The 25,930-nt window shown below is 43.1% G+C and overlaps 6 protein-coding genes across 7 annotated transcripts; 3 read left to right on the top strand and 3 right to left on the bottom strand.

Annotated features, from left to right (window-relative positions):
• The first annotated feature begins 863 nt into the window (after window positions 1–863).
• Window positions 864–2,335, top strand: LOC135331130 (ubiquitin-conjugating enzyme E2 W-like). Of its 2 annotated transcripts, none has more exons than XM_064526187.1 (5): window positions 864–1,025; window positions 1,087–1,189; window positions 1,672–1,827; window positions 2,091–2,166; window positions 2,214–2,335. In XM_064526187.1, the coding sequence occupies exons 1-5, from the start codon at window positions 922–924 to the stop codon at window positions 2,225–2,227; spliced, it is 453 nt and encodes a 150-aa protein (XP_064382257.1). In that variant the 5' UTR covers window positions 864–921; the 3' UTR covers window positions 2,228–2,335. The 2 variants fall into 2 exon arrangements, with proteins under 2 accessions (XP_064382257.1, XP_064382256.1); XM_064526186.1 differs by having other exon boundaries at window positions 1,654–1,827.
• Window positions 2,275–7,897, bottom strand: LOC135331099 (uncharacterized). Its single transcript, XM_064526145.1, has 3 exons — window positions 7,744–7,897; window positions 6,528–7,051; window positions 2,275–5,158 (listed from the first exon to the last, which is right to left on the bottom strand). Exons 2-3 carry the CDS (start codon window positions 6,941–6,943, stop codon window positions 2,356–2,358), a joined length of 3,219 nt encoding a protein of 1,072 aa, XP_064382215.1. The 5' UTR covers window positions 6,944–7,051; window positions 7,744–7,897; the 3' UTR covers window positions 2,275–2,355.
• Window positions 7,898–7,971: 74 nt separating this feature from the next.
• Window positions 7,972–11,737, bottom strand: LOC135331123 (palmitoyl-protein thioesterase 1-like). The gene is made up of 7 exons (XM_064526180.1): window positions 11,566–11,737; window positions 11,260–11,497; window positions 10,952–11,125; window positions 10,206–10,296; window positions 8,969–9,067; window positions 8,717–8,788; window positions 7,972–8,255 (listed from the first exon to the last, which is right to left on the bottom strand). Exons 1-7 carry the CDS (start codon window positions 11,648–11,650, stop codon window positions 8,094–8,096), a joined length of 921 nt encoding a protein of 306 aa, XP_064382250.1. The 5' UTR covers window positions 11,651–11,737; the 3' UTR covers window positions 7,972–8,093.
• Window positions 11,738–11,801: 64 nt separating this feature from the next.
• LOC135332219 (uncharacterized) lies at window positions 11,802–16,169 on the top strand. Its single transcript, XM_064527584.1, has 20 exons — window positions 11,802–12,184; window positions 12,387–12,557; window positions 12,722–12,820; window positions 12,877–12,955; window positions 13,018–13,170; window positions 13,228–13,294; window positions 13,358–13,404; window positions 13,691–13,743; window positions 13,797–13,844; window positions 14,017–14,110; window positions 14,249–14,448; window positions 14,643–14,813; window positions 14,902–15,000; window positions 15,052–15,130; window positions 15,194–15,355; window positions 15,418–15,484; window positions 15,569–15,618; window positions 15,678–15,730; window positions 15,926–15,973; window positions 16,029–16,169. The coding sequence occupies exons 1-20, from the start codon at window positions 12,000–12,002 to the stop codon at window positions 16,123–16,125; spliced, it is 2,022 nt and encodes a 673-aa protein (XP_064383654.1). The 5' UTR covers window positions 11,802–11,999; the 3' UTR covers window positions 16,126–16,169.
• A 134-nt stretch (window positions 16,170–16,303) lies between these two features.
• Window positions 16,304–19,421, top strand: LOC135331096 (L-threonine 3-dehydrogenase, mitochondrial-like). Its single transcript, XM_064526141.1, has 8 exons — window positions 16,304–16,617; window positions 16,898–16,968; window positions 17,376–17,512; window positions 17,864–18,049; window positions 18,305–18,392; window positions 18,566–18,725; window positions 18,899–19,011; window positions 19,137–19,421. The coding sequence occupies exons 1-8, from the start codon at window positions 16,412–16,414 to the stop codon at window positions 19,256–19,258; spliced, it is 1,083 nt and encodes a 360-aa protein (XP_064382211.1). The 5' UTR covers window positions 16,304–16,411; the 3' UTR covers window positions 19,259–19,421.
• A 1-nt stretch (window position 19,422) lies between these two features.
• Window positions 19,423–25,866, bottom strand: LOC135331091 (mediator of DNA damage checkpoint protein 1-like). Its single transcript, XM_064526136.1, has 11 exons — window positions 25,703–25,866; window positions 24,918–25,063; window positions 23,137–23,299; window positions 22,908–23,072; window positions 22,748–22,852; window positions 21,916–22,476; window positions 21,441–21,707; window positions 20,666–21,271; window positions 20,210–20,558; window positions 19,757–20,038; window positions 19,423–19,649 (listed from the first exon to the last, which is right to left on the bottom strand). The coding sequence occupies exons 1-11, from the start codon at window positions 25,803–25,805 to the stop codon at window positions 19,544–19,546; spliced, it is 2,853 nt and encodes a 950-aa protein (XP_064382206.1). The 5' UTR covers window positions 25,806–25,866; the 3' UTR covers window positions 19,423–19,543.
• Window positions 25,867–25,930: the final 64 nt, after the last annotated feature.

The raw sequence follows: 25,930 nt of genomic DNA, 5'->3' as shown, positions 1-25,930 counted from the left end.
CTGTGCTCCTCCCTGGACCTAAAGCCACTGTCTATCCGAAGACGCATGCAAAAGTTGAAGCTTTGCTTTAAAATCCTAAGAAAAGACTCATGCATCCCTACCAAGCAGTGCTGTCTCTGCAAGTAGTTTACTTAGTTTTAAGGCTCATGTGCGGGATTGTTTCAATTAATTACTTACTTATAATTAATTGTCTGCTTGCCCTTACTTACAGTTTTGTGTCTGTTAATTAATTTGTATTTCACTGTCCTTGTCACTGCCTGCACTTTTTAGTTACTTGTGTTTTTTTGTTCGTTTTGTTTGTTTTTGTTGTTTTTTTTGTTGTTTTTTTGTTTTGCCTTTTGCTGTTTTTGTTAGGGCTACCTTAATATTAGCTCTCAGTTGCTAGTTGGTACGCACCTATGCTCTGCATTAAATTTTATAAAGAAAAAAAAAAAAAAAAAAACAGCCTCCACTCCCCACCCACAACCATCTCCAAGAAGTTCAAACTCAGTCCAACTCTTCACCCCGTTTGTACCAACAGATTCACACAAATTTTTATATTTCATAGATGTCATCAAACATTGGAATGCCTTGCCTGATGAAATTATCTCGGCACAGACCCCGCTTATTTTTAAAAACCACCTGCACCGTTTGTATACCTGCACTCCGTAGTTACTGCATGCATGCTCTGAACATATGTCTGAACAAACCTATAACATTTTGTTTTTTTTACTGCCTTGTTCGTCTGTTCGTTCCCAGGTACGTAGACAACGTTTTATTAGCCTAGCGCTATTTGTTGTAAACCCTGTATGCTTTTTTGCATAAAAAATTTTAAAGAAAAAAAAAAAAAAAAAAGTCAGAGTGGGTGGAGTTCAGGACATGATTATATAGTTTGTCGACCCTTACCACATAGTTATTCATCGATACGAAGTTTTAATAAGAATGGCCTTTCAGAAGCGATTGAAGAAAGAATATGAGGAAATGACAAAGAGAGCACCTGATGGTATCGTTCTAGCTGATGGAACTATGCAGGATGAGGTGGATCTGTGAGTACCATGAGATATCTCTCTACCACTAGCTCTATTAATGTGTACTATAAACCCTCAGATGGAGGATACATATCACTGGAGCCGATGGGACATTGTATGAGGGAGAGCACTTTACTCTGCAATTTAAGTTTAGCTCAAAGTATCCCTTCGATTCACCTCAGGTACATAAGATGTGATTTGCTAGTCCATAAAAAGGGATTGGAAACGAAGGTACCCTCGAGTATAAACATCTGCTTTCCCCTGCGGTTCATTCGAGGCTATCTTAACAAGCCAAAGCTGTAGATGGGTGTGGCCTATTTCTACACTGTCACGCAGTGCCTTAATAAACCACATGTACATACTAGTAGTTGTAACCAGCACACTTACACGGTATAGCAATAAAATACTCTTTGGAAGCTTAACTGGTGTGGTCAGTGGAGTACTACACGTGGCTCACAGAATAGGTGTGTTTTAAATTGCTGAAACTATAGAGGAAACATCTTTCTTATTTTGAGCATGTTACCCAGTAAAAATAGTTTCGTTTAAAGGGAGAAAAGCGGATAGTTTTGATGCTCCACTGCAGATGCAATGTAAAAGCATCACCACGTGCACCATTCCGTTTCCTTTTCCTGTACATTGTATATAGACTCACACACGCACACAGGTAACGTTCTGTGGGGACCAGATTCCAGTGCACCCACACATCTACAGCAATGGGCACATCTGTCTCTCTATTCTGGACAAGGACTGGAGTCCAGCAATGAATGTCATGTCAGTGTGTCTGAGCATACAGAGCATGCTGAGTAGCTGTACAAAGAAGGTATGTTATAAAGACATTGTTTGCTTGTTCGGCTCAGCTCCACAATTGAACAATGAGCGAGTGTGCTTATCATTATATATAAGCAACCAACGTAGACTGGTGGTATTTGTGATATTATGTGATTTTTGTATACTATCATCCATGTTTCTGTTTTACATTATTATTCCGAGCGAAGCGAGGGTATAATTGGGTTCAAGTACCATTGATTCACTCACGTGGCCTACGACTGTTGAATAACCCATAGCAATTTGCTTGCTTTGCAGGTCCGTCCTCCCGATGACACAATCTATGTTAGATTTGCTACCAAAAATCCTAAGAGAACCAGATGGGTGTTTCATGGTAAGTATTTTTGAATGCTCTTTACCGAATTTATTCCTCCCTTACAGATGATAAAGTCTGAACTAATTGTGTGTGTTGTGTTGTGTCATTCACATGAACATTTAATAATCATGTCATCAAACGTTTTTATTGAACACATATATACAGTAATTAATTATTGAGCGATGACTGTACAAACACACACAATCATCATACAACAGACTGATGCATGCTACGAGTTGGGGCATAAAACTTATTGTAATCTCCACCTGAAATATGTGAAGACATTCTATGACCATCTTGATACGAGGCACTCAAGTTACTAGAGTTCTGTGGTAACAAAGGTGCATTAGCACTGTGAATGCTTCTCTGTGGTGAGGCTGAGATTCTATCGCTTCGAGAGGGGGACCAACCAAGTCTCGGTACGTCACTGCCTCGTGCTCCCTGCGGTGCCCTGGGATATCCCTGGGGGACCACTGACGCTGATTGGTCGATAGAAGAGGCCCCATCTGTTGAGTTCTGCTCGTTTGAAGGCTCAAGATGGTCAAATTCTACGGACATATTGCGTGGAATATTTGCTGTCTGCTGTTTTGAGGGGTGACTCTGAGTTATCACCACTTTGGGCTTGACCTCGCTGCTTGCTTTTCTCCTTTTCTCCTCCTGTTCTGCCGCCCACTTGTCCCATCGAGAACGTTGCTCCTGCTGCTGCTGTATATACTGCGAGTGTCTCTGCTGGGAGTTCTCAGGTCTGTAACCAGTAGCACCCCTGGAATGTCTCTCGGGGGATCTCGTGGTAACGTGGACACTGTGAGATTTCTGGACAAGTTGAGGCTTTGCGTTGTTTCTGCGTCGTCCATCTGGTGTTTTAGCGCTCACACTCCCTGTTGTAGATTGTCTCTGATAATTCAGTACACTTCTAGGTAATCTCTCTGGAGATTTTGGATTCACGAATGAATGTCGATTGGTGGATAATTCGATGGGATCAGGTCTCGGTTTTGTAGTGGTTGGTTGTGTTATTAGCAATCGTCTTGCCCCCTTTGGTGATCGTGGAGCTCTCGGTCTGGTGGGGGGGTGGTGTTGATAAGGCTCAGCTGTCTTGTGATTTGAATACGTGGCACGATTCCTGGTCAGGACCGGCGATTTTCTCTCCTCCCCCAAACTAATTGTGAATGCTCGAGCCCCCTTAGGAGAACGGGGTGCAGTACGTCTGGTTCTCTCAGGCGTAGACACGGCCAGAGGCAGTACATGGTGTTGACCACCAGATGCGACTGAGCTCTTCGTTTTGGATTGGTAGACTTCTCCAGATTCCCCACTGCTGTTTTGACCGAAAAGGGGTTTGCTGGAGCCAGAAGATCGATACCCCCAGGAGGGGGCAGGGAGCGTGGGAGTTAGACTATCATGACTTTCACTGCTGGGAAAATAGTGTGTCTCTAATGGGCTCTTTTTGGCCAGAAAACTGTTCCTCTTTGCAGGAATGTCACTGAATTGGGGCAGATCGATGTCAAGTCCTAGGTTCATATCTACACGATTTTTATTGCCATAAAACTCAGCACCGTTTATGAAGTCGTTATTATCTTGAGGATCTTGTGTAAGGGGCGTGTCTGCTCCCAAGTCAATACCTGTATCCACAGTGTCTGTGAGGGAGCGAAGAGTTCCAGGTTCGCTGGTATCCACCTTTAACCTTAACTGTTGTATGGGGTCGGGTGTGTTCCCAAACAACGGAGTGTCTATAACTGTATCACCCTTGATCTCGCCCTGAGGCATGTGCAAAACTCCAGAACTGACGCCAGTATCGAAATCAGATGGTGGTCCGACAAGTGAGTGGCCAACATAGAGTGGTGCATCTGAAGTAACAATGGTTGACTGTCCGGCGGAGTTTGGACTAACCATTGTGAGAGAGCTTACAAATTCATGACCTGTGCCGGTACTAGTTGATCGTGGGACCACCCACTCCTCCCGCTGTTCAGAACTCCTCTGTGATTGGGTAATTATATCGGCAGGGTTAGTGTTCATCATACCCTCGTCTCCGGGGGAACTCGGTACATCGTCAGGTAGCATTGTTCGTGGGATAAAGCCGTTGTGAGCCACCAATGTGGGTCCACTAATGTCCACCCTCCCTTCTGGGGTTCGATTTCTGAATCCTCTATTACCGATATTTCTACTCTCTCTGCGAGGGCCAGCTGCTGACTTTGGGAATCCCATCCAATACCAGTTCTCTGTCTTTTTAGGATGGAAGAATAAGTAATAGGATAACATGAAGAGAAGGCCCACTGGGTAAAGTCCAGCGGAGATTGTGAGGGAAGTCAGTGAGAATACAAACAAGTGATTTGTACTTGAGAATTTGATGAAGAACAGAGCGCCCATTGTGGCTATTTCAGCATATGTGAGAATATGATAGAAAGCTGCCCAGTATCGAGTGTTTCCTCTCCTGAAACCAAAGAAGGCAAAAATATACATTGTGGCTGCAACAAAATCGAATGGAATCTCCAAACACCAGCGTCTTTTGATTGTTACGTTAGAGTCTGTTTCTCGAATTACGTCAGCACAAAATGTCGTTTTTTGAACCAGTAGAAACAAAAACATCACCAACCAATGACCTCCGAGGAAAGCAAAGATGTAGTAGTCATAAGCGTATGCAAACAATGTGATTGCGAGCATTCTTGATACAAGGACACACACGTACCACAGTATCTGCATCAGGTGAGCTGGAAAAATCACTCGTCGATTCTTACCCGACAATCGATCGTTGGTTGCAAACGCTAGCACACTGTAGAGCAACGTTGCAAGACTGGAGCCGAAAGCAGCATAGATGGAGGGATAGTTGAAGATTTGGCACGTGGTATCAGGTGCAAGACAATCTGACACGTATTGCAGTAGCACATATAGATGGAGAATTGAGAGAGGAGCGGACACTAGTAGGGTGTGGATGAGTCGGAGGAGGGTGGTGTCACGACGTAAATACGGAATGTTCTTTGTCTTTCGAATCATGACCAGATAAACGAGTTGTGCAAACCTGCAGTGATAGAGACAATAGTCAAACACCAGCAAAAAAATGTTGTCAATAAGGATTCTTTTGTAGAAAATTCAATGTTTACTTGTTCATCAGCTCACCCACACAGCAACTACAATCATGCCGCGTATACTTATGTATCTGAGCAAGTGCTACAAGGGGGGTAGGCATGTATTGCTGGGAGTATACTACTACAAGTGCATGTAATGTTATACACTAGATGAAATGTAACAAGGACAATAATAATCATACGACCATATAATATAAGTCGCAACGTCACTACTGCCTCAAGGGCCAAGTTACAGGATCAACCTGCCTACAGCCATAGACGGGGACTATCATAACAACTGACAACAGTATAGTTTATAGATGCGTTCTAATCAGCCAGACTACATGCAAGAACAGACATGTAAGTTTTATGATCACTGCTGCATAAATGCATAGGGGGCGGTTTGGAAAAAAAATAGCTTGTTTTTTGCTTGTGTTGATGTTCTGACATGCCAAACCCTGTTACAAGGTGACCTCAATTGGATTAGTATCTCTAGGGGGGTACAAACCACAAATGTACATTTATGTGAGATAATTTAGCTAATTGCAATAATCACCTGGCATGGGTTCTTTACAGAATGTGCAAAAAGGAGCGAACTAGACATAAAGGAGATATCATCTTGGCAACTATGGCTGTACTGCCTACCCTCTGAAAGAACTCTGTGTACGAGTATACCATACAGGGCCATTCAGTGCTGTATTATGTGTAGGTGTGCAGAGCAGCTGCACTTGGTAACACATACTCAAAAGGGAATGTTTTTTGTTGGACTGAACAATATCTCTGCAAACTGATATTATACACACATACCCAGAATACTCCACTACAAATAGGCCCTATCTATAAGGGAACGATATTATGCTACATATTATACGTATCAAATGTGATTCTCGCCTTACACAATACAGGACCTTAACAGATAAATTATCTTCGAACTAAAACTACTACCATTTTATAAATGGAGTTGGTATGAGGCTAACCAAGCGCACCACAAGGTAATGAAAAAGCTATTAATTTGTGTGTGAAAAATGCTGAGTGGCAACCATCGAGCTGACTGGCTTCACTCTGGACTGGCTTCACATACATGTAGTCTATTGCATTAGTATTGTTTACAACCACCTCTCCAAAATGATTCAATTATTGCCTGCAGCAAACATTAGCTATCAACACATCATGTAAGGCAAGCGCTGAGCAGGTGCAACAAATGATTAGCATAGTGAACACACAGACAAAACTCTGGACTATTTAGGGAAAAGTAGTTGTAATACTTACACCCACTCCATGGCATGTAAACATCCACATGCATGGTACCAAACACTCACTCACCGATACACCATCCCCAGTAGCATCACATGACATAGAATCGCACCCAGACTAAACTTCTTTCTATACTCGATAAACTCCATATTGTGTGGATCATTGTCTCGTCTCTTCCGATGATAACGGTCCAGGTTATAGTACCAGGTGAGGGAGAGGGTCACTAGTATCACCTGCGGTATAGCCAGGTATGCCAGGCTGATCCCAAATGGAATATACATGTCACTAGTCGCATAGGTGTACGCCACCCAGATGGTCACAAAGAACTCAATGGTGTACAGTACGAGAGAGATGACCCAGGATAAGAGATACCAACATGACCAGCCACAGCCGTGATTGTCCGTACCCAAAGAGGGGAGTTCGATTGGACGAGAGTCTTCTTGTGAGCCCACTGAGTTGATCTCTATTACACCCGATGTTATCATGGTAACAAGTAGAAGTGTTTAGTTAATTATAAAACAGGTAGTGGAATCGTTGCTTGGGACAGGTGTGCTTAACAGCCGTGAACAGTTCATCCGGAGAATTCAAAGAAGCTGTAGAATTAGAAATTTTAACAAGGTGATTGTTGTGACACTAAACAGAATGATAGCTATGTACATTATCAAATACCAATTATTATTGTAATTACAAATCACATTACAGAGCATGATGCTGACGTTTGCATGGGGACATCCTGAACCCATTGACATAACTAACTGGTGAAGTCAGTCATTAAACATGCTGAGCTTCGAACAGAAGTGAGAACAATATACACATGATGCCATCCCATCTGGACACCCAATCGTAACACTATCTACTGGCATATACAAAATGTATTGTTTGTAACTTAGCAAGAAGGCTCGATTAGCTAATGTAAAGCTGTAAGATCTGACAAACCGCTAGTGTAGCTATCCACTGCTATGTTAAAGAATTAAGTACACTTACACGGCAGGGATTATATCTACAGCTATGTCCAGTCATGCATGGCTGAAAAAAGGGGAGTGTGCTCGTAAACCTCCAGTAGAAATTCATAGCCTCATACAGGCAGCCACTCAGTCACTGGTTTCTCTACTCTTAAGCTATTGTTAGTTATAGGCATGTAGGAAGCTGAGGCCTTGTGACTATTAAACAAGCTAGCTATAAAACCAAACTAGATTTCACAAACAATTGTATAAAAAAATCTACCCTGCAATTTATTGCAATGCAGCATACATCTACAATATAGAAGTGAATGCATTAGACTCACCTGCACCTGCACACAGCTTAGACTAGGACCATAAATTCAAAATTCAGCAGCTAGTATCCAGCTAGCTCCCCTTGTACTTGTAGCAATACAAGATTTTGTAGAATTGCTGGTAGCATTTACAAGCCCTGTGGTAAACGTGGTCTTTTAATTATATTCATAGACCAACCACGCCCCCTGTCGTTGAGAATTTACGGCGCTTTGCTTCAAGTATACGGGTACTCAATGCAATTATTAAGGAGATTATCATGAATACAGGGAATAATAACAGTGGACATGAATACAGCATTGCACTCATTGTACACATGGGAACACACACAAAACAACATCCTAGCAACAGTCAGCCGGCTAGCTCAGTTCACTTTAAGGGGGAGTGTCCCTTGAGAGCTGTCTACCTTGATGAACGGCATTAGGTTCGCGTCAAACCACTCCAGACTGAACTGCAAGTGGTCACCCGGGGCCTCAATGAAGTGTATACGGCCAGTGGAGTTTAGTATCTGGAGTCCAAGCAGGTCCTGTGTGTAAGGGGTAGAGATTGATAAGAGTTTGCATGAGTGAGGAAAGGTACAGAATGTGTGTACTTATTTGTATATATTCATGCAGGAAATTACAGGTGCCAAGGTGGTATGAACATGATAACTGTAATAGGCAAGCTCAAAGCAGCTGCTGCAGCTGCTGCAGTCAAGACCTTCAAAGATAGTCTAAACAAGAGGAGATGGGAAGATTCTGATGATGTACTCAGTTTGTTGTCAAGCAAAAACCACTGGTTCCTGCTCTGGGAAACCACACGCCAGCTACCCAACCTCAATTTAAGCACCTGTTGGGATTGACACCAACTACAATATATTTTTAATGCACCCCGCATCAAATCCTACAGCTCTAAGGTAACTCAATAAAACTTAATAGGGGGCACAGTTGAAATGATACCCAAATATTATTGGCAGCTCAAGTAGTAAGATTACATAATTATATATACCTCTTTCCAAATCCTGCTTTCGTACATTGAGTACACGTCCTTGTCCTGGCCCTCCTTGTAAAAGCCAAACCACTGCACACAATAGATAACACAGTAGATAGGGGAGACAAATTGCCACCATTCCGTTACCACAACTCTAGTATAAGTGAGGCCGGCCCTCTAGTGCTATAATTATTCTCATAACAAGACAATCATTATAATTATGTAATTTACAAGTAGGAGATTGGTTTTAATTGTTGCTATTTCTCCCACCTCACTATCCTTAGGCTGGACCATTGTGTCTTTTGCAAACTTGACCATCACAAAGTTGCGGATTTGAGAAAAGCGATCCTTGTAGTCCTGGTTAAACGTCTGCGAGTGTATGCGAGTGTGTTAGCAGAGAGAGACAATGTGGGTATTAACATTGTGTGGGATGTACTTTACATGTAGTTACAAGGGGAGGAGGTGTATAATAATTAAGCAACGTAAAATGAGAAATTGATAGGTCATAAAAGTGTCTTCAAACATGGGTAATATAGACGAATAAATACAGGGCTACCGATATGGTAAGGATCGTGCATTAATGAAAGCACTGTGGGTGCTGATGTCTCAGTGGAGGCGCCAAAGCTTTATGGCATGAAGCTACTACCATTAATACACACATGTACAATACTTTTTAAGGGGAAATGATCGACCATGATCGTTGATAAAAAGAATGTTGAAAGTTCAAAGTCTATGGCTGTAAGCTCGTGAAACAGTGCAGCTTTGCAGCTCTTTTCTCACTCTTACAGCTACCAAAAGCTAACGTTCTAGTGCAGAGCTAACTACTAAGAGTTATATCAACAGATTTGGTCTGAAGAGTCTGCAACAGCCTTCAGAGAAAGAAATTTTGCAAATCCACTGGAAAATTTCCGACCACTGCTACATGCTAGCTAGCTAGCTAAGCCTACCTGATTTTACTGTCTTGATGTGCCTTATATAGAGCTAACTATTAATTGAGCTTTACTGCGTATGACCAGAACAGTTAATAGACTGCAGTATGGCTTTGTTGAGTTCGAGGAGTACTGCAGCTACATGTAGCTAGCTAGTTACATTCTGCCTTCAAACAGGGAGTTGGACCACCTCCTAAGGGAAAGACAAGCTAGGAGAGTGAGCAACTGGCTATAGTTAATGCTTCAAGTACTGTAATAAAGAAATCTTAGTAGCACCATACTGTACTGATGCAAGTAAACAACAACGCATATATTTTTTTCAACTTTTATACTTACATGTCTTACAACACATGCATGTTCAAATTTGTGTCCCCCTTCCCGTACACCCCCTGCCCTGCATAAGCGGCTTTGCCCCCATCATTTTTAACCACCTCTCAAATTTCTGGGCAGAACCCTGAATGTAATTAGAAGCCTATAGAAGCTCTTACTCTCACACAGACACACATACAAACACACTATCGTATGCCTTGCTGCGCATGCGCACCCAGGCATAATAACCAACACTAGAGGAGACTCACATTTTCTTGGTTGATGTCAGCCAGGAACACACTCTTGGATCTGTACTCCTTCATGTCGAGTGGGTCCTGCCAGTACTCGGCCTGCACTAGACTGTGGGTGGGTGTGGTGAGTGAATCGGTATAAGCATCAAGCAACATGCATCAGATATGAATGTATACTGGTCGGTGGTGGTTCTAACCACCTCTAGACAAAAATACACTACTAGACCAAATTTAAAAACCCCACCGTTTAGGCTTAGTTCACCACATTAGGTTAAAATGAATGCTTAAAATTGAGATTGAGGATTTAAAATAGCCACCCCTTTGAAAATACTGGGCACATCACGACTGACTAAAAAAATGCAACTGAGCAAACTTTTCAATCACTGTATAGCGGATAATTTCCTGGGGGTCAAAACAGTTGTGGTTGAGCAATATTAAGGTTATAATTTTGTGGCTGCGTGCACTGCAGGTAAAGGTGGTCAATGATCAGATTAATATTTGTTCCGGATTTCAACCACGAAATTACCCACTATACGATATTCTAAAATAACTACAGTATATTGGGTTACATATCCGAGGTTAATTGATTGCGAATGACGCTGTACAAGCCTGATCACATTTCTAGCTATTGCAAATTGCATGCGAATGCTTACTTTTTGCGTGTCTTTCGATTTACGTGAAAACTAATTGAAAGAACCTTGCATTCAAAACCCAATATAATTATGGTATGTGTCACCACCGTAGCAATAAGAGCTAGCGCTCACATGTCTTGAACAGGGGCAACGTAGACTCCTATGTTGAGCAACCTGCGCACTGCCTCACATATGTCAGAGTTGTTGCCAGGGCATTTTGGGAACCCAAAGACCCCCTGGTGCTGACCACCCACAGAGATAAGGTTCAACACCTTGACCGTCTTGCAGCGCTGGACAATTGCCCGCCTGTGTGTGTATGTGTGGGGGGGGGGGGTAGTTTACATATAAGGATAGGAGGGATAAATAACAGTACATTTCTACACACTAAGACCTCTACCTAGCTGTACGCACATGAGAATTAATTATATACACCATCTTACCAGAACTGTCCTCCCTGAGAGAATCCGATGACATTGAATCCGTCCTTGAGGTTAGCGTCAGCTGTGAGGTTAGCACAGACCATGTCAATCTGCTCGTTGACATTCTTGAAGAAACCATTCATTGTATCTTCTACAATATCGTGTCCGATCTGAATTGACTTGGCATAGATACCAGGCACCTCTTTCACCACTTGATCGACAATTTTCCCCAGGCTCAGTGGATTGCAGCAACTGTCACCTGAAGTTGGGACAGAATTTTATCATGAATTCTCAACTATTAGAGGTTGTTGATCGTCCTTTACTTACCCATGCCATGCCAGAACACTATAGGTTCTGGACCAGCGACTGCAGAAGCAGCAAACACGGCTACAAGCAGAGCAAAAACACGCATTGTACTTTCAGATCAGGTAGCTAGCTTGTTCAGTACACACACAAGCATGCAAGTAAATTAAGTAAGCATGTGGAACTGGTGGTCACATGATGATTGCTCTAGAGTGTACAAGCCACGCCCACATAGGACAGGGGCGTGGCTACTAGCCCACATGGCCATTGTTCAAGGAATCTCTGCATATACGCATAAAGGTCCTTCCTGAAGTTCCCTTTCGAATTTCTCTCTCAAGCAATTATTAAAGTGAACATTATCAAGACTTCTCAGTTAACAAGATTTTGTCTGTCTCTTCAGTGAAACCGCCAATCATAGCTAAAGTTCTGTCCTCATTTGTAGTGCAATCTTCTACATAATGTCCACTACCAATCCTACTGAGAGCAGCCCTCCTTTGCCTCATATTGATCTCTCCAAGCCCCGATATGATCAGAACACGTACACAGGTCGTGCGAGGCACTTCTACGAGACTGCCAACCCGCTCAACCTATTTGTGAGCACCAGGAAACTAGCGGAGGCTGCTCAGCTTGTCAAGGACCACAAGTGAGTTGCATTGGGCGTGTGCATGTGTGTGTGTTACTTCGTCCACAAACTTATTTATTTCTCCACCAGCCTATTAAAATAAGCTACATACATTTAATTTTAGGATCCCTCTAAGTTTTTCAATAGAAAATTGCATCCTGACGCTATCCTGACGCTGAATAACATAGGGATAATAAACAGGATATTCCTCTTCCTTTGTCAGGAGAGGGGCTGCTCCTAAAGGCACTACGGAGGATCAGCTGTGGAAGGCCAAGCGGCTGTATGACTCTGCCTACCATCCGGACACAGGAGAGAAAATGTTGCTTATTGGGAGGATGTCTTTCCAGGTACCAGGTCAAATGACTATCACTGGATTCATGCTCACCTTCTACAAGTAAGTACCTGTACATGCAGTTGGGATTGAGTGTACATGATGTACTGGTTATAAATTGTGACTGACATTGGTTTCTAGTAGTCTAAACGGTGCATTGGATGACTGTCTGGTTATTGTATGTACTTCAAGGATAATTGTTATTGCCTCACTAAACACAATTGTAGGCACCCTGCTGCAGTGCTGTTCTGGCAGGCCACTAATCAAGCATACATGGCTACCATCAATTTCACAAACAGAAGTGGAGACAAGTTTATACCCACAGAGTAAGTTACGCTTGTCATGCACGAGATATTTTGATTTCTCTTTCTTCTATTTATAGTCAGCTGGTCAAGTGCGGCTTGGCGGCAACTACAGCTGCTACTACCACAGCTCTTATATTGAACAAAGTCGTTCAAACGGTACTTTAAATGTCGCTTTTAAATGTCGCTATAGTAATATGTCACATGATTCGTCTGTACAGCGTCTCCCTCCTCTGATTGGACGGTTTGTGCCGTTTATGGCGATAGTGGCAGCCAACACAGTCAACATCCCCCTCATGAGACTAGACGAGTTTCACAACGGCATACAGGTCACAGATAAAGAGGGAAATAAACTCGGAGATGTGCGATCTAAGGTAACTTGTTTTGTTTTCTGTGTCATTTCATGAGCATAATTATAATTACCTTTATAGACGGCTTCTAATCAAGCGTTGTTCAAGGTCTTATTGACACGAGTTATAACAGCTCTTCCAGTTATGGGTAAGTGGATATAATATGTAGTGTGTGAGACAATGAACTATTTGAACGATTCTTTCTCTTCAGTTGTGCCTCCAATTATTATGAACTCTCTGGAGAAAAGATTTCCTATAGTAAGCTCTCTCTATTTGGTGTTGTAATTAATAACCATTCAGCCGTAGTCTATATACTACATTCTTTGCATGATCTAAATATCCTTAAAACTATAAGGGTCACTCACGTACAGTTGATTTTAGACACAGCAATAATTATGTTAAAATGTGCTAATGTTGTAATTAATCGGCCGTAGCATAATTACTACATTTTGTGCATGAGCCAAATAATTATCTTAAGGGTCACGTACAATACATTTTAGATGCAGTAATAATGACACATCTAATGGTGGGTTAACCCCTACAGACTAGAGGACCTGCGATGAGCACCTTGCTGTCAGTGGGACTGGCAGGGTTATGGTAAGTGTCACCCTCTCGTTATTGTATACCACCTCACCTCTCCTCTCCCACAGTTTATGGTTTGCTGTCCCCCTCAGCCTGGCTATGTGGCCTCAGCAAAGGTAAAATTGAGACTTACATTTACAAGCGTCCTTAAAGAAGGCTGGAGCAGAAGTAGCTAGCTGTTAGCAATTTGTTGCACTACAAAAGCATGCAAGGGTTCTAATGTTTGTAGCTACGTCCATACTAAAATCCAAACATGTGATTATATACGATTCTCTGTATTCTCTGCAGTTCCATGCACATTTCCAAGCTGGAGCCGGAAGTGAGAGAATCTGTTCTCAAAGTGTCCCCCAACACAACCACAGTGTATTATAACAAAGGACTATAGGGTTTATTTGTTTTTATTAATAATTATACACTGTAGGGTTTATTTAATTGGGATTAAAAATGAAAAGGTGTGGCAGGGGTGTGTGTGGGGTGTAATTATAACATGTCACATGTGTCAGACGATCATAGACACTAGAAAGCTCACAAACACATCTTCAAAGAAACAGCTACCATGGACAAGTCTCCAACCACGAATATTGACCTATCGAAGCCTCGTTATGGAGACAATACCTATGGAGCAAGGTTCCACCACTTCTTAGAGACTACCAGTCCACTGAACGTATTCGCAAGTAATAGGAGACTGGCAGAGGCTGCTACCATGGTCAAAGCTCACAGGTAAAGCTGCAGCAAGCTATAAAGCTACTGCATAGCTACCGGTAGCTCTACTTTCAGTACTAGCAGTGAGTAGCTCTGGGATGGCTTCTATGATGAGGTTCATTTGTGGTTTCAGCTCCCAAGTGCAGTACAAATAATTATACCAGCAGTATTCAGATGTACGTCTAGCTAACGATGTGTTTGGTCACATGCAGGGAAGGACAGACCCCTCAGGGCACTACGGAGGATCAGCTGTGGGAGGCCAAGAGGCTGTATGACTCTGCCTACCATCCGGACACGGGAGAGAAGATGTTGGTGTATGGTCGAATGTCGTTCCAAGTGCCTGGCAACATGATCATCACAGGACTCATGATAACCTTCTACAGGTGAATGCATGCATTTGCAGTGGGAAAATATTAATGATCTAATCAATGCTGTTATCTAACTCCCAACCTGTTTACTGTTGCACAATAGGACCACAGGTGCTGTAATCTTTTGGCAGTCGGCTAATCAGGGGTTTAATGCTCTTGCAAACTTTACCAACCGTAGCGGAGTCAAAGACATCCCTACAAAGTATGTATGACTCCTCTAAATCAGATTCATTTGTTTTTCTTGATTTTGCAGACAGGTTGTTGGATGTGGAGTGGCTGCCACAGCTGTAGCTACCACCACTGCTCTCACTCTCAACAAAATTGTGAAAAAAGTAAAACCCAAAAAATAGTGTGCATATGATTCTTACCGTGATGATGATACTTGTCTTTCACAGTACAAGCAGCGCCTGCCTCATCTGATTGGACGGTTTGTGCCCTTTGTTGCCATAGCAGCGGCTAACATGGTAAACATTCCCCTTATGAGATGGGAGGAGTGGAACAATGGCATTCACGTGACTGACCAGGACGGGAACAAACTGGGAGACAAAGTCTCAAAGGTAATTTAGGGTGCCCTTTCTCTCTGCAGTGCTTGTACAATCTCTGGTACAAATGTTCACAGAATGCAGCAAGAACAGGTGTTGCTCAATCTGTTCTGTCAAGAATCACAATTGCTTTCCCAATTTTGAGTGAGTAATTATACTACTATGCTAGTCTTCCTTCCTGTAGTAATCCTAAACATACGTATGCTTGCTATGTCTTCCCTCCTGCAGTCATCCCCCCAGTTATTATGGAGTCATTAGGGAAGATGGTCCCTAGTGTGGTGAGTGGGTGATGTGTGTGTTGAGGGTATAGCTATTGTGTCTGCTTGTTCACATACAGGTTAGCAACACTGGGATGAATGCAAGTCTAACTGTGATCTTGACTGGACTATGGTGTGCTATTAGATCATGGTGTATCCACAGTGTTTATATTGCTACGATATTGCATGATAGTGAAAGTTTAAGCAGATGTCATGTAGGTACATTTGCTATATATTTTCTTCAATAAGGAGCACAGCCTTTGTGGCTGGAGAAAATATGTTAGCTGCTTTGTGGTCTAATAACATTCACATGCACGCACACACACAGCCTTTGGTTGGCTGTGCCGATGGGCCTAGCAATATTCCCTCAGAGAAGGTATAGTTGTTGATTTCAGTTTCTGTATAGTCTAACCCAGCATTGCTCTCTGCAGTTCCATGCACATCTCCAAGCTGGAGCCGGAAGTGAGAGAGTCTGTTCTCGATGTGTCCCCTAACACAACCACAGTGTATTATAACAAAGGACTCTGACTTTCATAAGAAACCTTACCTTCAAACATTTTTATGCTTTTTTTTAACCCTCTGTAATTTATAATTAGAATGCAACGTTTTTATCTGGTGTGTGCAAACAATATTTTCTGCAAAGGCAAAGTTAACGTTTCCATGGTGAATTAATATTTGGGTGTGGCACGGGTGTGTAGACTATAGTTGTCACGTGTTCTGCAGTAGACGAAGCGCTATTTAACTCTCGTGTGTTCTATACCAGTACAGTGCAGTGCCTCCTCAAGCCTATATCAAGCACCAGTCCAAGAAGATAATGCAGCTTATGAAGCCGCTGTGGCGTCGTATCAGCTCTCAGTTAGTGGTCAGCTTCAGAAGCCAGTCCAGAGCCTCATCAACTATCTCCGACCCTGGCAGCAGCACTCGCACCCTGGTCAGTAATGCAGAGGGTGATTGGCCTCCCCGGGTGCTCATCACTGGAGGCCTGGGGCAACTCGGAAGCAATCTAGCAAAGGAGCTAAGGTCTACATACAATCTAATATAAATCTAATCACGCACAAACATCATGCATCATATCCCTTGTCAGCTCCCTTGTCAGCATTGTTATACGTGCTATTACGTACATGTACACGTTGACATGATGGATTGTTTCTGGGTTTTGTGTTTGCAATGTGTTATAGCATCATTTATATTGAGATGAGCCTAAGTGCCTGCATTTGTGTGGTCTCACAGCTTGTACTGTACACCACATCACACACAATCCTAATGTTCAATTCCTATCAGTTTTGAAGTTTTGTTGCAGGAAGCGTTACGGTGTGAATAATGTGGTGCTATCTGATATTATGAAGCCAACACAGAAAATTCTTGCCAATGGTGAGTAACTTCACTTTCCATTCCACTATCTTGCTAATTGTACGTTGACTTATTTTGTATTGTTATTACTCTCATTTACTGCTCTAGTGAAACTAGGGTATTATTGCCTTCCTCCCACACATAAGGCTCTCATAAGACTCACAGCAACTACTCACTGATCTCATTCCAAATCATTTGTAGTGTTATATTACTGTGCTCTGCAGCTCACTTGAAAGTTTGGGGCAAGTGGTAGAATGCAAAAAACTATGTGAGATAATTAAGTGCAACAGTTTACAGTGGTACCATTCTATTAAAAGGTCGCATTTTACTATTTGCCCCAAATTTCCAAGTGAACTATAGAGCACGGTCTTTTTTTAATTGGCTACTGAAAATCTCAATCACTGACTTCCTCCCCCTCTACCCTCCAGGTCCGTATGCGTACGCTGACGTGCTTGATGTCAAACATCTCCACTCTCTGGTGGTCAACTACAACATTGACTGGGTGGTTCACTTCTCAGCCCTCTTGTCAGCCATCGGGGAGAAGGACGTCACTAGGGCACTCAAGGTATGGGTACACCAATATAGTGCATGTAAAAGCATTAGGCAAGTACACCTGCATATACATGTACTTGTATTTTCAACTTTTTGATCTCCTAGCTTAGCTAATGCATTACACACAAAATGTAATTGTAAACCTCCCACACTGCACATGTATGTGGCATTCTCAGTAATGAATCCCCATAATTTATAAAGTGTTCAATATCAGAAATACAATAATTATGCATTCCATATGATATGGTGTTTTGATCTTTGTTTTGTAGCCGGTCAAAATAAAATGGACCCACTGTTTTGTTAGCTGTACATTGTTAGTAGCTCTGAGTCAATGACTATCATCTCATTCCATCCCTCACTCCAGGTGAACATCGAGGGCTACCACAACATCGTTGAGGTGTGCAAGTCACACAACCTCCGACTATTCTGCCCCAGCACTATCGGAGCATTTGGCCCCTCCTCCCCCCGAAACCCCACCCCTGATGTCACCATACAGAGACCCAGGACCATCTACGGTGTTTCCAAAGTGCACGTGGAACTCCTCGGGGAGGTGGGTCCACTCTAGTGGTCTTCTATTGTAATTTACATTACATCTGTGCATTTAATTGTGACTGCTTTGAGCTTGCATATATACAGTGTTGGATTATTGTTAATCTATGATACTTCAAGGTTTCAATTGATACGGGTTGTTTGTTTTATGCTAAAGAGTTTAGAATTTTGTGACTTTCACTGTTGACTAATGGGACTTGATAATCGTGTTCCCAACGTCAACTCTCTGACCCTTGCGTATCTTATCTCTTCTCAGTACTACTACTACAAGTATGGTGTAGACTTTCGATCACTGCGTTTCCCGGGAGTGTTGTCAGCTGGTGCTCCGGGCGGAGGAACTACAGGTAGGTCCTACAGTAGGAGTGATAAGACTCTTTGTGTGCATCCATTGGAGCTAGCAATTGAAGGGAACTTTTGAGCGAGATAATTTTCAAAAAGCATTCACCACAAAAAATACATGTATTGAATTTTATCTCAAGAACCTCCTTATATCTTCACAATTTTCCCACTTCTACAGATTATGCTGTGCACATATTCCATGATGTTATCAGGACTGGGGAGTATAAATGTTTCCTGAGGGAGGACACACGTCTGCCAATGATTTATCTCCCTGACTGCACCAAGGCAACAATCATGGCACTAGAGGCACACCCCTCTGTATTCCATCCGGAGATGAGGTAAAGGTTAGCGCTTAGAATAGGTATCTGCTAGCAAGCTTTGAGTGTGCCCTCTCACATCAATTACTGTTTGCTTTGAGGCCAAGTTAATCCATGCACCATTGTTCTGCTCAATTTTCTATCAGTTGGCACAGTTGGTATATTCACTTGTACCCCCTACATGTATCTTGTAGGACGTACAACATCCAGGGTATCAGCTTCACCCCAGCTGAGCTGGTGGAGGAAATGAGAAAATATTTCCCTAACATGAAAGTCACATATGAGCCAGACGAGAGACAAGCGATCGGTATGTTTAGTAGTAGTGTACGGGTGCATGTACGTACGCTTCCTCTTAGGCTAGTTGTTTGTCAGTTTTGTGTGCCACCCACTATACTCACAGAGTCACTCAACCCCCACCGTACACACACACAGCTGACACTTGGCCAGAGGTGCTGGACGACACGAACGCTCGTGCCGACTGGAACTGGTCCCATGACTACGACCTCCCAAAAATGGTTAAAGAGATCGTGGAGAAACTTAGCAAATCAACTTAAAACACTACAATAATTATGTTAGTTTTGTATGTTTGTTACATTTTGTACTTGTCCCATTATAGCATCCATAAATTTATGTTTTTCCTTTGTACCTTCAGTCTGAAGAGCTGTGTTTAGTATAGGTGTGTGCCCTTATTAACAGTCAACCTGAGTTTTTAAGCAGGTACTTTGCAGTGTACATAATGAAAGAAAACAACAATGTCGTGATATGTACAGTGTACAAATAAGATAAACAACAGCTATGTGGGTGGGTACAGGTTAATTAAGGTTCAAAAATATAACAGTCTATTTACGACGTCTCTTAGCAGGGACTGTGGTTGTAGATTGCTCTTTTGCTACTCGTTTTCTGCCCTTAGTTGTTACAACAACAGCACTTGTTTCCATCGTGTGTCTAGGGAGGGGGTTTGTCAAGAAAAAAAACTAAAAATGTGCCCCCAGACAAGGTGACACTAACATTTAATAGTGCTGTACCACAGATACCCACACATGATAGGATACGAGTCAATGTCCACCTCCTGTCTCAACACTCCACCCAGCACCAGCTCGGTGGAGCACAATGGCACACCTGCCACACAAGCATCTGAGGTTAGACCCAGATCCTCTTTACACGTTATTACAATGACTTTGTCGCCCGGGGTAACAGAGGGGGTGTAATCAAGTGGCTCTCCTCCTGAGCACTTGATGATATCGGCCATTTGTTCTCTCTGTGGCTTAATATTTGCCGTGAGATAAACTGTGTAGCCCTCTAGCACCTTGCACAGCTTGGCACTATGGTGGGACCTGGGTGTGGGCAGAAGGACATAAGTAATATCTAGTTGGGCATGGTCCACCCTGAACGCTTACTTAGTTGGTTGGACTCTGCCCAACCAATTGACTAATGCATGTCATATAAGTAGCTACTAAAGCTGTCAGGATAATCATTGATACCGTAAATCTCCATAGTACACTCACTTGACAAGAGAGAAGTTGAACTGTCTCTCAGAGCTTCTGTCCTTGATGATGAACGGTTCAGCTGGTAAGAATTGCCCTGCCAACGCACTCTCAGACAACCAGTTGCTGTTCACAATGAGACAGCCACGAGACAGACAACACAAGAACTTGACGGTGCGTCGAACTTTATCCGTGATGAGGTGTGTGCACTGGTAGACAGAGTCGACCATCTCCCCTCCCAAATCTTGTACGCTCCTCTGTCCATCCTCGTCAATAAGACCAGTGAACATGACACGAGGTGTTTCAGTGGCTGAGGCTGAGACTTTACGACTGGAGGTGGGGGTGCGACGAACAGAGGGGGTTCGTGTTGCTGGAGGGAATTTACAGTTGTGGATAAAACAATAGTAGGCTATCCAGGAGAAAATATAAGGGTCCACAATTTATTAAGCATGCAGAGTTTTGTACTTTCACACTTGCCTTCCTTCTTTGCTCTCCCACGTCCTCTTTTACCACGCCCACTTTGAGAAGAGGTAGACTCTTTCGACGACTGCTCCGAAATTGAATTTGATTGGTCGTCCAGAGCTTTGTCTTCGGGTGTGGTAGCTACTACTGTGAGATCAGGAGATTCCTCAAGCAAATCATTTGACTCCACTACAGAGGCTTTAGTTTTACTCCTCGAGGTCTGTCTTCTTCCGCCACGCCCTCTCTTAGAAGAGCCCCCTCGTTTGACCTTTAGACCTTTAGGAGGTGGGTCAATATTATCTTCAGTGATGGTTGTATCCAGTTTGAGAGTAGCTGGTAGAGTGCTGTCAACGTCCATGGCTACAGACAGGGTGGCTGCTATTATAGAGGGGGGTGGATCTTTACATTCAACTTTTGGGCCACTGTCTTCTCTTCCAAAGTTTAGCAGTGCTTCAGTGTCTAGTTCAGGAGGCTCTGATTGTTTGATGGGTTTTCGTCCTCGTGTACCTTTCTTGGCCCTGCCCCTTTTGCCACGCCCACTCAAAGACGACAGAGCGAAGGTTCGTTGTTTGCTCACCTCTACTTTGGGGATCGGCTGCTCGTCATCACTGACAGCTTCATCTGGAACAGGAAGGGCATAATAATTATTATCAGTCTGTAAGAAAGTCTGAAAGCTACAGTCCTATGCGTACAATTTCTACGGCAGCAGCTTTGAAATGATCCACAAGTCTATTCACGGGTTTCCATAGAAGCCTCTGCTCAGAACTCAGTTACTACATGTACTACCCACCTTTAGTAACCGATGTGGTAGTGCCGCCACTATTACCCCCCACAGTGCTATCCTCATTAATCACAGGGGTCTCCCCCTCAGAGGGGACACAAGTTGACTGGTAGGATTCCATCACTACGGTGGTCCCCTTTGTCAGAGTTGGGGCATGCCCACCATCCTCACCATCCTCAGGGTCACATGACTCCTCATAGCTCGGCAGGATGAGCGTTCCTGCACCCAATGTGGGGGGTCCTTGCTCAGAGAAGTCCATCAGGCTTAGACCACCAACTGTGAACATTGTACATAATTAAAGGACCCACCCAATTGGAGCAGATATTGGTATTGAGCAATAGTCAGATTTATAGACTACAGTGTATAATAATTATGTGGAACAACTTTCTAACAGCTGTAGCTCAATTCATTACTCAGTCTACACACAACAGCTCCACTAGTAACGTCACATTTGACTGCGTATCTCCTAGTGTACAGCACTCACCAGTTGATGGTTGAGGCTTCAATGGAGGCTCCTTGTTCTCTTCAGTCCCACTCCCTTCATCCTCGTCAGAGCTGAGAGCTACACCTTTCTTCTTAGCAGCCACGGGTTTCCTTATGACAGGGCTATCCTCCTCGATATCAGTACTGTCAGAGTCGTTTGTAGGTTCAGTAGCAGCAGGCTCCACAACAGGTTCAGTATCTTCGACATCAGAAGCTCTAGTTTCAACACCAGAATTTGAGCTCGTAGTACCTTTGTCAGAACTAGTAACTTCGTTTTCAGAACTAGTAGTATCCTTGTTGGGGATTGTGTCAGAGCTTGTAGCATCTGGGATGGCATCTTCTTCCGTATCAGTATCGAGGTCATATAAGACAGTGGGGTCAATCGGAGGGGCCGTGTCCATTTGCTCAGTGATACCTCTCTCTAGCGTCGGCCCGGGCTTGGGGCTCTCATTGTCTGTCTCGGAATCAGTGTTCACCTGTGTGGCTTCGTTGTCACTAGTGGGTGTGGCCTCATCGGGTTTATCGGGCACCTTGATGAAGGAAACGGTCTTCTTTGACGGACCTGAATGGGAAATTAATCTTTGAGAATCTTTGATCCACCCTTATAACAGCCATCTTTATTGGAATCCGAAAGCAATCACTGCATTATAACATAGGCCTTTCAAAGGGCTACAAAATGCATGTACGGTATCCAATGGTACCTACAGGTATCATAAAGCATCTATAGGTATCCCATAGTACCAAAGAGAATGCATGGATGCTTAACACTCATATGGCTGCTTAAATTTAGAAAGCTTAAAATGAGCTAAACAAGAAAGCTAGTGGCCACTCACTCTCCTCAGAGACTACTAGTCTGGGCCCACCGACTAGGAGTGGGGAGGACGCCACACTGTCATCATTCTCTTCCTCTTTGTCACCTTCTTCTAGGTCTTGCAGATCTGCAGTGGTTACAAAAATCATAAGTATTAATGACGAACATTGCAATACCGTTACCATAGGCTACTGTAGGCTCAATGTCCATTGGAGCTCCTTCACCGTCAGAACGAGGACTGTCAAGATCATACGCCTGAGTCGGCTCATCGTCCTCCCCACCCTCACCCTCTCCACCACCTTCACGAGCCTCACTGGGGTCACACACTGTGCTCCCTTCACTCTCCTCTAAAAATAAGACGAAACATGCGTAGTGCACTGAGATCTCCACAAGAACACAGACAAGCCTCACCATCTGCTTCGTCCTTTGTTACTTCCCCTGCTCCGTAGTCTTGTGTCTCCTCCTCATCACCCTCTGTCTCTGGTTCGGGTATGAGATAATGACAAGTTAGATTGGCGAAGGTCAGCTCTATGCCATCAGTCAGCTCATAGTAGATGTTGGGCTTGAGGGTCACCTGGGAGTGAGGGAAGGACACTAGTATTACACATACACTCACTGTACATACCGTACAGTAGGTATATTTCAAGGGTACCGTATATCTTCTAATTTATCGGACAGCAAAAAATAATTATTTTGGAAATTGTCCGGGTATAATTGGAACAGATCTTTATACAGCATGCGAAGTGTCCGGAATAATTAGAACAAGCAAGCAGCTGCATGCGAGCTAGCTAAGTTTAATAGACCAGTGTGCGACTGAATAGTTGCACTAGCTATCTAAAACTAGCTACTTAAAGCTATCTAACTGCAGCACTCTAAGTCTTGTCTTACTTGCCGTCTGTGAATGGTGAATGTAACTCAACTTTTCAAAGTATTGTCCGGATATTTAGAACAAATGTAATATTAAAGTACTGGAGTGTCCGTTGTATTAGAACAACGAAAATTGCCCAAAAGAGTGTCCGGGGTAATTAGAAGTGTCCGATAAATTAGAAGATATACGGTATATAAACTTTCGCGGATTGACCGTTAGAAAGGTTTTAGCGGATTTAATTTAATTTTAGCGGAATAGCAGCCTTTCTGCAGCATGCATGCATGCATGTGATAATAAATTCGTGGGTATTATAAATGTTCACGGTACATGCTTGATCAGCGAAAACCGCGAACATTAAATATACACGTTATACATTACAACACTATTATACCGTATAGCGGGTAATTTTCGGGGGACAAAATATTCGTGGTTCAGCGATATTGAGACATTTCGTGGATAATATTTTCGTGGTTGGAGCTTGGATTGTAGGTAAAGGTAGGCAAGGTCGCTTCATTCGTGGGTAAAATATTCGTGGTCAGACCTCCAACCACGAAAACCACGAAAATTACCAGCAATACGGTATGCTTTTAGAACATAAAAACATGCTTTATAATATTATTTAATATACAACATTATTTTCTTGTCGTTCAACAATCACTTTAACAATGAAAGCACCACAGGTGCTGATGCCTCGGTGGAGATGCCAAAGCTACATAACATAAAGCTTTTATACACATAATAAAACAATTTAATTTTGTTGCATGCAAAAACTCACAGAGTGGGTAATGACCGACCATGATTGTTGTTAAAAACGATCGATGCCAAAAGTTCAAGTCTAAAATTAATGGCTGCATTAGCAGAGCCTTGAAGCTCTCTTGTCACTCTTGCAGCTACCAATAGCCAGCGTTCTAGTGCAGAGCTAACTACTAAGTAGAGTAGCAACACTCGGTAAACAAGTTTGGCTACGTGCTCTACTGAAAAGGCTGCAATGGCATTCCAAGTAAGCAAAACTAGGCATAACTCGAGAACAAAGCATTATTTTGCAAATCCACGAATTAAAATCCAATTAAACATGACTAGAAGCCTATAGAAACTCTTACTTGCACTTGATTCATCCTTGAGCAGCTGTAGCAGTCTACACACACACACACACAGACACACAAACACACTACCGTATACCTCGCTTGCGCATGCGCACCGAGGCATAACAATGTCTATGGTTGGGTGGGGGATCAATTGTTAGACTATAGCTTACAGAGCTCTTCTCATAGCTGCCGAGACTATCTCCGTTTAGTTGTATGTGTGCGATATCTATTATACACACCATTTTCCTGAACGTCTTGTTCCTACTTCCAAGGTCCATGACAAAATGTGAGCCCTGTTCTACTAGGATCATTGCATGTTTCCGAGAGAGAGACCCAGTGGAGAGAGTCACATCGCAATCCTCCCCCCGTCCAATCGAGCTCTCCCCTGTGGTGTGTGTGCATGGGACAGTACAAGCTATACTAACAAATCAGATATCACCAACAATACCTAACGCTGATATGTACGCACACACACAGACACAGACATAGAGCAATTGTAGTATTTAGTATAGAATGAATCGTGAATCGCAAGCTAACACTGATATGCAAGCTCCGACATGCGCGCGCGCGCACACACACACACACACACACACACACACACACACACACACACACACACCACACACACACACACACATACACACACACACACACACAGAGCACTCATAGCATAGGACTATACCGCACTTATTCGATTTAAGGCGACCCTCCAAATATGCGACACCCTCGATCTTAGGCAATTTTTTGACCTCTAAAAGTAGCGACTGCTGCGTTAACAAATTTTTTTATGTCGCGTTCTAAATAGAGGTCAAACTATAGCCTCGATTCCAGGCCGCTAGTAATTTAAGCGGCCTGTAATCGAGGATAGTAGAGTAACCTCCAATTAGATGCGACCCTCTAAATATATGCGACACCAGAACTTCAATTTCAACCTCCAAAAGAAACAACGGCTTCGTAATTATTTTCATGTGTCGCCTTAAATTGAACAAGTATGGGTATATAATGAATCGTGCAATTGACCCACCCTCTGTGAGCGGGTAGTCAAAGGGGTCTGTGTCCGGAGGGAACACGCGCAAGCAGCTTACTGGCTCAGGGCTGGTCTCGTTAGTGGCAGAGTGCTCTGCCATTTGTCTTTTTATGTCTTGATTCTTGATTGTTCTGGGGAAGGGTTCGCTAGATCTTCCTGTTCTTGTTAAAGATGTCTTGATAAGACTTGCTCATGCTCAAGCTCAGAGGCTTGCTGGATCTTGCT

This window comes from Halichondria panicea, chromosome 2 (genome assembly GCF_963675165.1).
Source record: "Halichondria panicea chromosome 2, odHalPani1.1, whole genome shotgun sequence".
NCBI classification, from domain to species: Eukaryota; Metazoa; Porifera; class Demospongiae; order Suberitida; family Halichondriidae; genus Halichondria; species Halichondria panicea.
Note: the sequence above shows the minus strand (reverse complement) of the source record. Positions and strands in the feature narration are given on the sequence as shown.